The sequence below is a fragment of the Calidris pugnax genome, unplaced genomic scaffold, assembly GCF_001431845.1.
Source record: "Calidris pugnax isolate Ruff unplaced genomic scaffold, ASM143184v1 scaffold18, whole genome shotgun sequence".
Lineage (NCBI taxonomy): Eukaryota > Metazoa > Chordata > Aves > Charadriiformes > Scolopacidae > Calidris > Calidris pugnax.
Genome location: NW_015090812.1, coordinates 11,502,915 through 11,518,293, shown reverse-complemented (window position 1 = coordinate 11,518,293; position 15,379 = coordinate 11,502,915). Strand labels below are relative to the sequence as shown.

At 35.2% G+C, this 15,379-nt stretch overlaps 1 protein-coding gene across 2 annotated transcripts in view; it reads left to right on the top strand.

The window, feature by feature from the left end:
• ZZZ3 (zinc finger, ZZ-type containing 3) overlaps nt 1–15,379 on the top strand; it is a 59,950-nt gene that overhangs the window by 38,721 nt on the left and 5,850 nt on the right. For both annotated transcript variants that reach the window (XM_014939164.1, XM_014939165.1), the window contains exons 4-10: nt 6,821–6,959; nt 8,319–8,466; nt 8,550–8,668; nt 8,970–9,041; nt 9,221–9,322; nt 10,516–10,611; nt 13,634–13,786. In XM_014939164.1, coding sequence (XP_014794650.1) covers nt 6,821–6,959; nt 8,319–8,466; nt 8,550–8,668; nt 8,970–9,041; nt 9,221–9,322; nt 10,516–10,611; nt 13,634–13,786 — 829 coding nt within the window. The remainder of the gene's footprint in view (nt 1–6,820; nt 6,960–8,318; nt 8,467–8,549; nt 8,669–8,969; nt 9,042–9,220; nt 9,323–10,515; nt 10,612–13,633; nt 13,787–15,379) is intronic.

The following is a 15,379-nucleotide window of genomic DNA, read 5'->3' as shown; positions in this document are numbered from 1 at the left end:
TTTCTGGGGCAGAGTTAAGGATTTAAGAAAGTAAGGGACATCACAAGTTCATAACCAATAAATACTGTTCAGGTGCTTAAAATACAAAGACTGGAGCTGTGAAAGTAAGAAAAAAGGGGAAATTAGAGTGGAAATTAGAGTGCAGTAAAAGACTGCAATAGGGCTTTCTGTTTTGGTTCAGGGTTTGTTGTTTTGCTTTTTTTTAAAAAAATGTGCTTTTTAGCGTAGTTCTGTTTTGGTTTAAATAGGTGTGTATTGTAGCCTGAGGCTGGCATCCAGAAATGTCAGTTTTTGCTCTGTGGTAAACTCCGAGAAGATGCTTAATGTGTACTTCAGTTGTTTAATGTATAAAATGGAGATAGAGTTTAATTATTTACTTATCTCAGAAGTCTTTTAAAAAAAAGTCTGAAGTACAAATATTAAATATGGGTAAAGTACAGTAAATTGCAATATGTGTAACTAGGTTAAGCTGGAGTGGAAAACAATTTCATAAGGAATTGCAAAATTGGCTAAGCATTAGATAAGGGAAAACCTACCAGATGCTACTTTCTTCAGGTAAAGGTGCTTGTCTACGTCCTGGCAGAGTTGATATATACCCTTATTGATTATGCCCTTAAACTCTTTCTGTTTCTGGAGGGACATCATAGAAGGGTCACTCTTCATCAGTCTCTTCTGTTTCCTCCAAGCTGTCGTGTGTGTTCTACAAGTCTGGCGTGGAATCCCAGCACTCTTCGCTAGTGCAGTAACACATCTTTTTAAAGCTCAGATGCACATCAGAGTAATTTGCGAGAAACTCTGCAGTGTCAAAATGACTGTATCATGACACTGGCAAAGATTTCAAGCCAAGCTTAAAAGCATTATATGATATTTCTCAACTCAAACAAACAAACCCCAAACAAAACAAACACTCACTTCTCTGAAATGAGAAGATTCTGTTTGATCTGACTTAAAGGATTCCCCAGGTAGCCAATCTCCTACTGCCTGGGGTTTCCCTTTTCCTACAGTAATTTGCAGTTTTACAATAGTACATGTTCAATATCCAGTAATTTCTTAGCTTAGTATCTAATACGGGATTTTTTTCTGAATCATTGTTAGTAGACCAAAATCCGGAGTGATGAAAAAGAAATCCAGATGACTTGGTGTAGAGCAGGTTTTAATCTGTACTTTGCTAGAGTGCCAGTAGATGGCAATAAAACAAAGACTTGCTGAAATCCGCTTGATTGCTGTTATGTACTGATTCTGTGTCACAGCTCTTGGAAATACAAAAAACAAGTTTGCTTTAAGGTAGATATTTTTTCTGCATATATATTTGAGCCATGCTTTGTTATGAAAAGTGTATACTCCTTCATTTAAAACAAATCGTACCTGCGGAAGACATAGTATTTCTAATATAAAATTTAAGTTGTAGCACACACATTTTTACCTTCTAATCCCCCAAATTGGTGTTACTGTGCTTTTTATCATACTGTGATACATATTCACACAACTGTAGAAGCACAGTTAGTTTTGGGAGTGGAAAGCAATGACCACCAGCTTCTCTGCGTTTTGTCGGTCAAGAGAGGATAAGTCACTTCTTTTTAATAAGGTATCAAAGCACATGCCTTTGCAAGGTGTTAAGTGATGATGGAATGGCCAGTATAGTTGACAAGGTCACTTTTTTCTTTCAAGTAATTTCTATGGGCATCCAGACAATTAGTTACATGGCACTCTGTATGCTGATTTTATTATCTAAATCACAAATAATTTCTTGCTATGGTTTTCCATTGTTAGTAAGTGTCACCTTTATCACCTGCTAGCTTTATGAAACTGTTTCATATATTGTCAACTTTAAAAAAAATACTGAATAGAGCTGCGTTAGTGATCTAGCAATATGATAAATATTTAAAGAAGGGAAAATTATCATTGTGATAACAATGCAAGTGGTTTAAGTCTGTATAGGGTTCATGCTAAAGGCAAGTAGTAAATATTTAGCTATGTGTAAGATTGAATACTATGTGAAACTTGGAGGCTTTCAATGTTGCATGAGTTTATATATGTAAGTAAATATGAGAGTGTTCATTGTATCATTACTTCAGAGGTGATAATGTAAGGTTGAAAAAGGTGAAATAAGGGCTAAACTTTGGACAGTGGCCTCCGATTTATTTACATTTGAGGGGAGAGTAGATGTAATACAGCTGTTTCAGAGTCTTTATCTTTAAAGGTGAGAAAATGCATTATAATTAAGTTGGAGTATTAGATAAAGGAGGTCCAACAAATAGTGCAGAGTAGTGTTTTGAAATATCTCTTATGAATTTCAAGTTTGAATGTAAGTTTACTTTGGATAAAGATAGTTAAGGTGAATTTTTTTGTTTTTTTTATGGATAAGACTGATGGCAGAAAATTTCCTTGTGTGTTTTTAAATGTTTGAGCATTAAGACTTTGTAGGGGCCTTGTTTTTAGAGAAGAAACCTTGAGAAACCACAGAAGGACTGGCCTCTGTGACTGAATGACTCCTATTGTAATACTGAAATGAATTTATTTAAAAATGCTGAATGAAGTGGCCTCTTGCACAGGCTAGTGTTAAGTCATTTAGTACAAAAATAAGAGTAAACTTCAGAAACGTGCTATTCTTAAGGCACATACACTCCAAATATGTATAGTGTTTTCCAAAGCTTGTTGTTAGTTCCTGGTGCAAAGAAGATAAAATTTGTGATGTAACTCTGTAAATAGTGTTATCACAGGATGGAAAGAGTGGGGGTGGGGAGGGGAAAAGGCATCTTGTAAGTAGATCTCAGAAAACTAGATCAAAATGGAAATGTGTCTCATTAAGGTACTAGCTATGCTTTTTTCAAGCCTTACACAGACAAGAGAGGAGGCTGCTGTGTCCCTAATCACTATTAGAACAAGGTTCATGGAAATGAATAGTGTCATCACTAATTGCTTATGGCAGGACTTTCAGAAATACAGCTCTGCTATGTGATTATTTTATAGAGCAATCCAAGAGTGAAGTAGTTGTCATTGCAGCAGAACAACTGAATCAGCTGGAATTCCTACCGATCAGTATCAATCTTTAAGAAGTGGCTTTCCTTTCTTAAATATTGATCCCTCAAAAACCCATTTTAATCAAGGTTTTTCAGCATCAGTTTCTATACTGTACTGAGTTATTTAAGCGTTCGTCTGGAAGATTCCTGGCTTTTAACATGCTTTAAGAAATTACAAGAGTGTTTCAATACTAGGATTGTAGGAAACACAAAATTACATTCTATGGAATGAAAGTTTTCATACAAAGAAAACTGCTTCAGGTTTTGTTTGTGCTAACAATTCAGTAATTAGAACTGAGAAAAGTAAACTTTAGGTCAGTGTAGGGATATGACCGACTGTGCATTTATTCAAATTACACATTTTTGGGTGTTTGAGTTTGTTTTGTTTTGGCAGAAGATGTGAGATAATTTTCCTTGGTGATTCCTCACAAATCTTTCAGAGAAAATTATGTAACTGTAGCTAAATAATTTAGAGATGGTTGCTCTTTGCCTTATTGAAGCAGCAGACTAGTGAGCAAGGTTCCAGTTACTTCTTACCTTCATTAGGCTTTTACAGCTGTGGAGAATGTTAGTGCCACAGCAGGAGGTAGTTTGAATCATAATTGCTGTGCTTATTTACAAAGAACCTTAGAAGATGGGATGGTAAAAATTTTAGCTTGGAAACTTTGCGTGCAGTGTCTTTTGCTTAATGTGGCAGAAGTATTGTGTTACTGTTTGAAAATAAGAAGCCAGAACAGAGACTTCAAGAAAGTACTTAATGTGTGTGTTGTTATTAAACTTACTGCGTTTTCAGAGAGATACTTGGCTTTATTGCGGTCACGTAGGGCCAGAGAACTAAAAGCCTGTACAAACCTGTGAAAACAGCAGTGGTTCAAAACATAACGTTTGGAGACAATATAATACAGTCGGTTAAAAAGTCATGTTGGAATTTAAAAGGATGTGCAATGGTTGGAGAGAGTGCAGTACTGCAGCAAATCTGAAGTACCTGAATGTGGAATATGCCAACTATGTATTTCAGGATTAGTATTTTCATTTTTTTCTTGGCAATGTAAGACCCGAAAATGCACATTTTTGTGCATTTCAATACTTCTGGTATTCATTTGATAAAATTGCACTCTTATTCCTGGGTTTCAGAATATCTTCATACATAAAAACTGAATATGGAAGTTAAAGTAAATAGCTCCAAATTGATATATTTCTTCAGCAGAGATGCAAAAAGTGCCAAGAAATCTTTTTGTCTGAACAGTTTCCTCAATAAAACCCTTTTTCTTTTTTGAACTATTTCATGACAATAGTGCTATACAGATCAACATCACATGATGTGTTTGAATGATTCTGACGTTCTTGTAATATTTTCTGTATTTCCATGAAGACCAGAAGTATTGCTTCTGAACCATTTATCTTCAAGTCTGTGATTGCTTCAGTGAGGTCACGTGAATGTTTTAACAGGGGAAATAATTAGAGGTCTTGTTTTGTTTATTATTTTTCCCCAAATGTAATTTCTTACCTTTCCATTCAGACTTATTCAAGGCCACCTCATTAAGATGATTCCATACCCCACTTTACACATGTGAATCACTGTTAAATTAGCTCTTCATCTAAATCACCAACATTTGGTTGCTTTTTTTCCTGCTGTGTATGTAAATGTTTTAAATGAAATTATTTTTTTCTTTCAATTTCATTTGGAAAAGCAGTCACTTAAATACAATTTGAATAAGTGAGGTAAAATGGCTCAAGAAAAGAAAGGCAGGTATTTATTTAACATCATCTTAGATGCAAATTTTTGTGCACATAACTGAGCCTCTGTTACTGTGACTAGAGTTAACTCCAGAGTCTTGGATAGAAGTTTCGTCACCTGCTGATAGAAAAAGGCTCTCTGTTTTCTTCAGGTTAAATCATCTCCCCAGTTATCATGAAACTCTCTGTGTTGTTACAGCTGCATCTCCACCAAAGAGCTCAGCAGCTGCCTGTGCTCCATGACTCTGGAGCCCGCAGGGCAGGCTGCTGGGTGGCCCCTGCTCTCTGTCCCCCCGAGCATGGACAGAGGTTGCCCAGTGCAGTCAGGCAGTCATCAGATCCTATTTGTAAAAACTTTGTAAAGATCTTAGTTCTACATGTGATGATTCCTGTAAGCCTGTAACAATCTGAACTGTGGTTATGTCTCAGGCCAATTTTGATGTGCCTTCACTACTTTTGTAAGTTATTTCTGAACTTACTTTTTTGCCTGTTCAGAAATAGCCCAGTTATTTATCTTGCCTTATGCAAAGTTTCTTTGTTTAGAAGAAACTGGTGCACTTTCCCAGTAGTGAAAATATTCCACTACTGTTTCAATATTAATGGCCTATTTAACAAGCATTTTTGGTCTTAGTTGCCTATAAACTTGTAGACAGATTTAAATAATAATAAATTCATAACAGAATTGTATCCTACTGTTTTTAAACAAGGTCAGTGTTTTCATTTCGCACTTCAGAATGTATGGCTGTATTTTATGTTTTCAAATATTACATTTGAGTGGAAAGAAGATTACCCCTTTTCATGGGGAGGGAGCAGTTAAATGTCTAGGTAGAAATTAAATATTTGACAGTGCAAAGCCTGTATTTTGCCTTGAGGCTGTTTACTTCCTTTCATTTAAAGCCTTACCCACTTACCAGTGCAGTCAGTTGAAAGATTTGCATTAGTTCAGTAACCTCTGGATCTTTTCTATAATACATGTGGAATTCATCGTGTTAGGCTTGTCTTTGTTTTAGCAATAAGGGAATAGAAAGTTTACTGAAATAGTGTAGTAATGAATAGATCTTACCTGATTTTAGTATACATTAGGGTACATTTTGCGCTGAAATACAGTTTTAGTATTAAATGTCAGAAAACATTTTCATGAAAAAAGTTGATACATCATAATTTGCAACAACAGGGGCCATGGGTAACTACATGATTAAGAAACTGAAGTGGACAACTGTAACTGTAAAGCTAATAAAAGGTATTAAATGTCATTACCTATTTTTTAAAGGCTCTGTTGCAATATTGTATGAATTCCTGACTCTGAGTTAGCTTTATAGAAAAGAGTTTGGGAAGTATATGTTATTTAGTACAGGTACAATAGTCACCTCAGTGACTCCCAAGTGTATCTATTAAGAAAATCAAAATTGTATGCGCATCAGGACAGCAGGTTTGAGGGAATTGCTGACATTTTCATTCAAGTTCTCTACTCTTAGAGGAATATCTTTTATATGTATTTATTTTGCAAATTACCTACTCCTTGGTTTATTGTTACGTTTCATAAGTGATTCTCATATTCTGCTCGAAGGTGGGGCTTATATGAGATGTTTAGATGCAGTTCTTAAGTCATTCCTGCTCACCCTTTGGGTGAATGAGCAACATGTTAAAATTCTGTGGTAGTCTCATTTTATTGGGGTAGAAGGAAGCTGATTTTGAAGTGGAAGAGAAATTAGGTCATGTTGTTCGTGTTTTTGACTTTGTAAGCAAAGCTTGTTGGTCACAGCTATTGAGAATATGAATAGCTTGTCCCTGATACCATATTGTTTTAGCTATTGTAGAATTTACTTTTAAAGGAAATCACGGGGGGCTTTAAATATATTTTTAATGGGTTTATATAAATTCATCTACTACTTAGAATAGATTTGATATAATTTTTTATATAATTCAGTAAAAATGTCTGTGAACTGTTTCAGATAAGCTATGAAATCTGGTAGGTACTAGTAGGTAATCATGGCTAGTATTTAGATTGGGGGGTGCCACTTCTAAAGACAAATTTAGTGAGATGTTTTCCTTTGTCTCTGTAGTTATCAGAGACTGTTACAGACGATTGCTGTACTCGAGGCTCAACGTACTCAAGCAGTTCAAGACCTTGAAAGTTTAGGCAGACACCAGAGAGAAGCACTGAAAGATCCTATTGGATTTGTGGAAAGACTCCAGAAGAAGGTATTTCAATGGGCTTTTTTAAAGTCTTACTCGGATGTATTTTTTTTTAATAACTAGTAATTCATCATCTGTAGAAATCGGATAAATCTGTATATACTTGTGTAAACATTATGAGTTTAAAATCCTTTATCTGCTGAGCAAAAAAGGCCCTTTGCTTATTAAATCTGTAAGATGTAGGTCTTCAGTGATTTTATTAGATTTGCTGTCTCCTTTTTTTGGTACGTAATCTTTAAATTTCTAGTTGTAATGTAGGTATTAAAGACAACCTGAAATCTACAGGTGACTGGAAATAAGTAAGGCATTATATCAAGAATTCATAACTTTTCTCATTAGAGAAATCAAATGTTGTGGTATAAGTGAATTTTGGTGGGTACTTTTTTAAAAAGCAGGAAATGTAGTTCATAGCCTAAAACCAAACTAGAAAACATATCAAGTTCTGGATAACATCATAGAATATTCTCTGGTGGAGGAGAATTAATTTTGAGAAGGAAACATTTTCTTTTCAAGCTTGAAAAAAAATTGTAGTAACAAGGATACTGAAAAAAATGTTTAAAGCTTAAATACTTTCTTGCTGCCATGTCTACCAGTGGGAAACACGCTTGACCTTCTTGGCTGGTAGCAACATGTTGTATTTCAGTGAAGAATGAAGTCAGTGTTTTATGGCGCTCTTTTCCTAGGTTTGTAGAGACCTAAGTTTAAAGACAGGTCTGATACAAGCCCAAAGGTAGTTGTCTTTCCATTACATTTTGAGATGAGTTAATAGCATGCATGTTGTAAATGTGTTGTATTTGATGATCATTGTACAGGGAAGTACTAACGCTGGTTGAAAGTATGTGGTCTCCAAAACAAAGGAATTGATAGTCTTAAGGTTGTTCTTTATTTAAAGGCAGAGGACAGCAAAATCAGTGTAAAATATACATTGATTTCTTCGATGGGAGGAGTTTAGTTTTATCAGATGAGAAAACTTCGTGTCCTATAGTTTTCTGTGTTAAGAAAGGTACAGATCCTGGGCAAACAGTACGTTTAAACAAAATAAATGACAGCTAGACAGTAAAAGGATATTGAAGTCAGAAATGTCTGATTTCGGCTGTGAAATACAGGCTTTAAAGTTTTATGCTCAATAAGCCATCATTGACCGTGCCGCTGCATATTTTATGCACTGTTGTGTATTATTCTTGAAAGATACCTTCTCCTTAAAAAGACTGTGTGTTGCATGGCACTTAAATTCTGATTTTGAATTCTGCTGTGAGCTAAAAAGCAGTATCAGGCTTTCATAAGTTTTCAGGATTCATAGTGTTTTGTTTGGATGTACAGCAATTGTGTTACATATTGATTTTCACTTTTCAATCTTTTTTTCAGGTTGATATGGGTCTTCCATATCCTCAGAGAGTTGTTCAGCTCCCTGAGATTGCCTGGGACCAATACACCACTAGCCTTGGAAACTTTGAGAGAGAATTCAAAAACCGAAAACGTAACAGTAGGAGAGTGAAGCTAATTTTTGACAAAGGTTAGAAGAAAGTGAGTGTATGTTACAGGAAAGAAATGACCAGAGTTGGAGGTTCAATAATGCCTTTTTTGTGTTGCTTACAGTAGGTATACCCGCAAGACCAAAAAGTCCTTTGGATCCCAAGAAGGATGGAGAGTCTATTTCATACTCTGTCTTGCCTTTAAGTGATGGTCCAGAAGGTTCTACAAACAGTCGACCACAGGTAGTTGTTATAAAAGGAAATATAAAATTTTACAAAATTTACTTTTGAGTGTTTTTCTTTTTCAGTATGGGTATGTGGGTGGTCTTAACTTTTAATTTCAAATGTTAACGGTGATGACATTTCATTTGGCTATTCAAATCAGAGAATTTATTTTTAATTTAGGCAGATTTTATTCCAAATTTCCACACGTTTATTTGGTTTGGGTTTAGTTTCACTTAGGTAGGGAAAGGGTTAAAATCAAGTTATCCTAACTGTACTTTTTCTAAATGTGTATTCCATGTTATATACTGTACTTGAGCAGATGATAAGAGGACGACTTTGCGATGAGACCAAACCTGAAACTTTTAACCAGCTGTGGACTGTAGAGGAACAGGTAATGGGAAAATTCCATTTTGTAGCTGTGATGACATACCTGAGAATAAAAGCAATTTTTGTAGTAGTGTTTAAAGCACTTAAAAGTTCAGAGTCACAGCTATGTAAATACTCATCTTTTGACAACTGATACCTCTACGAGGAAAGATGTATTTATTTTTTTTTCCCCTGTTGATTTAGAAAAAACTTGAGCAATTGCTTTTGAAGTATCCGCCAGAGGAAGTAGAGTCCCGACGGTGGCAGAAGATAGCTGATGAACTGGGAAATAGAACAGCAAAGCAGGTAACAAGTAAACACTTGGAGTAGTGATCCCTTTCCTTGACCTTTTTTTTGGTTGTGTTTTTTAAAGCTTCTTAGGAAGTGTTGAAAAGAAACCTGGATAAAGTCTCTTAAGCAATTTGTTTCTAATTTGAGGGGGGGGGTGTGTAAAAAAAAAAAACAGTTCATAAACTAAGAAATTAAAAAGGAGGGTTTATTTTTTGTAATGTTCATAATTAAAGCAATAGAACTTACTTTGCTACAAAAAATAGTGGACTGCTTGGGATTGTTTGAGTGCTTGTGCTGTGGTAGTAGGGATATCAGTCACTGTATCCTAGCAGTGATACAGATTCACATCAGATTTATTTGTAAATGTCTTTTCTTTTTTCAATATCAATAAACAAAATCCGGTATCTTTTCAGTAATCACTTTTTCTTAAAAATGTAGCAGCAGGGCCTGCATTTCACTAACAAGAATGTGACTCTTATTCTCGATCTCAAATTTAGAATTTTAAAAGTGCCCCAAAGCCCATGACCTAGTTTTTCATTAGATTTTGACAGTATGCATTTAATTCTGTATATCAAGTGTGGCGACACCAGCTGTTCTCAGATTGAGTTACGTTGGAGTGCTGAAGTTCTTGCACCTCAATATTGTAGAATGGGCAGACATTTTAATACTCGCAGACAGAAAATTTGTTCTGTACTGGGGTCAAGATCCACCAAAGGACACAGATGTGGAGACACTGAATGTTTCTGCATCTGACTTGTTGGGATTTCTCTCCTAAAATGACATAATTTCTCCATTTTGACCAGAAGTAAAAAATGCTGATCTTCTGTGTTCACGTTATTTTAATTTATCCTATTTCAGTTGCACACTTTCAAGTAAAAGTATACTTAAGTATTTCAATATAAAGATTACTAAATCTCTGATCATATCGATACTTCTGCGTATATTCCTCCATTCCTGAAAAAGTTAAAATACTGTAGAATCATAGAATGGTTTGGGTTGGAAAGGACCTTAAAGATCATCTAGTTTCACCCCCCTGCCACGGGCAGGGACACCTCCCACTAGAGCAGGTTGCTCAAATCCCCATCTAGCCTGGTCTTGAACACTTCCAGGGATGGGGCATCCAGTTTCATCTGATTTCCATGCTTGCTTATTTCATAAATAAATTGTGGAAGTACTTTCTGTATGCTAACTATGCTGTTTTTTTCTAGGTTGCCAGTAGAGTGCAAAAATATTTTATTAAACTGACTAAAGCTGGTATTCCAGTTCCAGGAAGAACTCCAAACTTATATTTATACTCCAAAAAGGTGAGACAATATTACAGCAGAAATTCTGTGTTTCTCTTTGCATTTATGTGCAAGTAGAGAGTCTAAATCATTAAGAGTTTTGAAAATTATAATCCTTTAAGTTGTTTATGCAACCTTAACATTTTAAATTACTGTAGTCATGTCTTTTCTTCTTTCCTCTTAGTTTTATTTGGAAAGACTGTTATTACAGAACGTGAGTAATGCTGCCAGGCAGCAGATCGCTGGATTTGATAAATAATGGCAACATTTAATCAGTAGATGTGTGACCTTTTAACCATATTTTTCACTGATTTGAACAGTGATCCATGAAGTTCTTTGTCACCTCTGTGCACACAAACACAGCATAAAGAAGAGTGAAACTTTTTTTTTAAAAAAAATTTTGAACATTCCAATACTACAATGGTAATGCTACCATCCTACAGGTTTTTCTTAAAACTTATATGTGGAACAAATCTAATACTTAAGTCTGTTTTCACAGTATGATTCATATCCTTATTACCAAGTCATAAGAGTAAAGTCGTTGTGCCCTGGGTTGGTATCGAGGTAGCGTTTCCGTTTCATATTTGTATCCCACGTAAGAAATACAGCAGATGAAAACACCAAGCAAATAGCGTATGTGGGGGAATTGAGCTCTCAGCCTGCTAATAGAGCTGTCTACTTAGAGCAGAGATTGACAGCGCTGTACCAGGCTGTAGTTATTCCCAGGTCTCCACTGAAGATAATATCATGTGGCAGAAAGTAAATGCTCAGGGTATTGGAAGCCTGTCCTTATTTTGATACTGAGTATGCACGTATGCTCTAAACCGTGGTATCTGTTTATTGCCAATAATAGAAGCATAAAAATTGGATGCTGATACTTAAAGCACATATCTATGGGAGAATAAAAACCATAGATATATTTAATGTAAAGAATTGTGCCAAAAAGGATGCTTCAAAAGAAGATACTTGCATTTCTCCATGGGGATTGCCTAGGGCTTTAAGTGGTTACTGGGGAGGTGAGATGCTTATTCAGTTCTTGAACATCTTGTTGACGTTACTGTGCATGTCTCCTCATATGGCATAATGTCTCTTCTGATAAGTGATACAGGAAATTAAACAGGATGAGTCAGTTTATTTTCCTGTATAAGCATCATCTGGTACTGGTGAAAATAAAACTGAATCAGAGATTTAGGAGTCTAGTATTCAGTTCTTCAATTATAGTGTATCATTTTCTATTTAATTCTTATATAATATTATCAGTGCACCTGCTTTTAAGATTAATGCAGAAGATATATTTCCCACAGGAAAAATGATTTTTTTAACTGTCTGCTAAAATACTAAATTACTAAAATAGTACATTCTTCACCAGAAGTAGAATCATCTTAAAAAGAGAATTCAAATACTCAGTTAAATTCCTAGGTCATAACTGTATGCTTAACAGTGCTGCTACTTAAGCATAGACATTTTTCCTTTTTTTGACTTCCTGGTCTAGTATTGAACATAGATCTGTTTTCTATTAACAGAAAATTAAAATTACTGTGTCGGCTCAAGCTGAAATACCTTATAAATGGGAGAATTTTGAGCGGGGGTGGAATCTTAAAGAAAACCAGAAATGCAGCAAAACACAGGAAGTCAGTGATCATAAGGCAGAAGGTGGAAAAATACAACACAATGGATAGTACATGAATCTTAGAACAAAATGTTCATTTTTATTCTGTGCACTGCAGTTCTGCAGATCTGAGGTGCCAGCTTCCGATCGTTACTACAGACTTCATCTCTTCCCTTAAAAGTGAATGGAGCTAGTCTCAATTCCCTGCTAGACTCCTGCCTGCATAGCTATGTTCCATCTAAGATAACTTCCATGATTTTTGCATTTAATTTTTTAACTGTGCACACCTGTAAAATAATGCTAGATCCCTCTTTAGAGGTTGAAACTATCTTTAGAAATAAATGGTTGTATTACAGCGTTAACGAATATAGCTGAGTTAGGAACCTGTGGGATAAAAAGTCCTGCTTAAAAAGAGAAAGTATTAACTATTGTCAAAATTCCTTATGCTTTATCTGTATGACAGAAGCTAGGCACAGTGTAAGACAATCCTCTCATGATTATTAACAAAAGAACTTTTCATACTTCTAGATTTGGATTCGCTCTCTTTTCTTTAAATGGAGGAGAGTAAGATTTGACATTTAAGATGTTAAAATGCTGGTCTGGAAAGTAGCTAAGTAAAAAGTTGAGTCAATTTCATTCACCCTAAATTCTTCCTTTTTTGTTATTTAATATTCTTCCACGGGGAATAACTAATAGGGGCTGAGTGCCTTTAAGTAATCTATTTTAAAACTGCCATGCATTCTACACCTTCAGACAGCATTAGAGTTGAAAGGTTTTAGATATACGCTAATGGAGTAATTTATCTCATCTAACATTTTTTAGGTTCCTTTTTCAGTCAGTGGCAATAAAAAAGAACCTTCAGAGAGCAATTCTTTCTAACTCTTAGAAACCTCTTTTATGGTGAAATGAATTGCTCTTCTCTCCCTGGACTAGGAAAGAAATCTGAACAATTAGCCTAGGCTTAGATTATCTAAGGCACAAATTAATACAAGAAGTTGATGATAAGTGTCAAGCATGGACTGGTCTCTTGGATCTCTGTGTAAAAAGACTTCTTTGTTTAGTCTTGCGTTCCTGTCATTCATGACTCTTGGAAGTCTTTTAATATCTTTGCACTTCAAAACTGTAAGAACCTTCTTTTCTATTTTTTCTATTATTCGTCTCATTTATGTAGATGGAGGATTTTTATAGTAAGGGCTCTTTCTTACTGGGTTCTTACCAAAGAATTGTTGCACTATTGATCTGATTTCACTTCTCATGGGGGAGAAAAACTCCAGCTGTATGAGGCTCTGATAGAGAAGTCTAGCTAAAAATAGTTGGAAAGATGATAGACCGTTCAGTGCAAAAGAGCAAATTTCTGGCAAGGTTTTATCGGTGAGGATTACTTAAATGATAACCAAAGAATGTTTTTAAAAATGTATCATTTTTTCACTGTAGTCATCAAGTAGACGGCAGCATCCTTTAAATAAACATCTTTTCAAACCTTCAACTTTCATGACATCTCATGAACCTCCAGTTTATATGGATGAAGATGATGACAGATCCAGTTTTCACAGCCATATGGATACTGCAGTAGAAGAGGAAGTATCGGTATGTCATTTAAATCACTCAGAGAATGTCTTGCTTACTGTCATTTTAACCTCATTTAATGAATAATATGAGAATTAAGCATCTTTGCCATAAAATAAATATCATCAAGTAAGTATTAAATTGTGGTAAGATTAATGAGCCATTTTGAACTATAAACACATCATTATTAAAAAGGCCCATAATTGCAGAAAATGTAAAGCAATTCAGAAAGGAAGTATGTAAAAGAAGTAATAAGCAGTTTAATCCTAAAACAGGTCTAAAAAGTTTTAGTTGCATATTTTCAGAAAGCAATCTGACGTGAGATCAGTTTGAAAATCCTATAAACTACATAGTTATGACTCTGGTTAAAGATGTGTTGTATTAGAAAAGTTACATAGAGTCCTGGTAAAATTTGAATGCTATTGGCATCATTGCTTTTTGTCTTCCTTCACTGGCTGAATTAATTATGTTTTTTAAAAAATCCACTTCAAAGTGTGAACTTACAGACTGAGTCATCATCAACCAGCAAACGTATGTGTTTTTAGAGACAAATTCTAACCCAATCCTAACCCAATGTATTGTTACATCATGTAGTGTTCCACTTTCCTAATTTATCATATGCGATAAAACTACAAGAATTTAAACACATGCCTTTCCCACTTCCATATAGAGGGACTATATCCTCCAGCCAGGATGCTGGGCACGATTCACAGCTGGTGTGAATCACTTTGGCTTTACTGCACTTAGACCAAGGAACCTGACTTGTAGATTATTTTTTGTTTGTTTGTTGGTGTTTTTTTGTTGTGAGGCTAGTGACATCTCCTGTGTGAAAAGCTTGTTGCATAACAGAAGTATTAAGGCCACCCAGTCTAAGTCCATTCGTTTTCTTTATTGACTTTTTCACATGCACTGCATAATCTTCCTTAAATTATTAAATATGCTCATCTGTTACTCAATCTTAAATCCCATCCTCACTCATGTTCTCTCTCTGATGGTCTTTTGGTTCATCTACAGACATTCCTGATAACTTAGCATATTCTGGTAAGAACCTTAAAAGGCCTGGAAAGAAAAATGCAGATTAGAAGAGGTGCAGGTTACTATTATTTATCTCAATCTAACTGTTCTTGAGCAAACAATCTTTCATTCTGTATTGTTTTTAAATACATACTTTCTAACTGTTCTGAGTATTTTCCTGACACAATTTGGGTTTGCTATGCTGTCCTAACTCTAATAATTATGGGCACCATAAATTAACTGGGATTTATTTTAATTTTGGTAGAAGTTGCTGGTTTAATTTTTTCCAGTGATGACAGTGGACTTGTGGGCTTTTTTTTTAACTTGGGCTTAATCTTTTCTTTCTTCACTAGTGCAGCATTTCTAGATGGATATATTTCTGGCTTGCAGTAATGTAGAAAGACATGGGTGAGCTCAGTTGCCAAAAACATCCCCATTATCAGTGTAAAGTAGAAGCAATTTGGAAGACAAAGGAGATCATGAACTATATTCAAAATGAACATACAGGATTCTGTTCTAATGTTAAAAGTCAGGTCTCTTAGTGACAGTCGCTGTCTAGGAGAAAAATACTATGCATCAGCATGGTGGAGCAGAGATTCA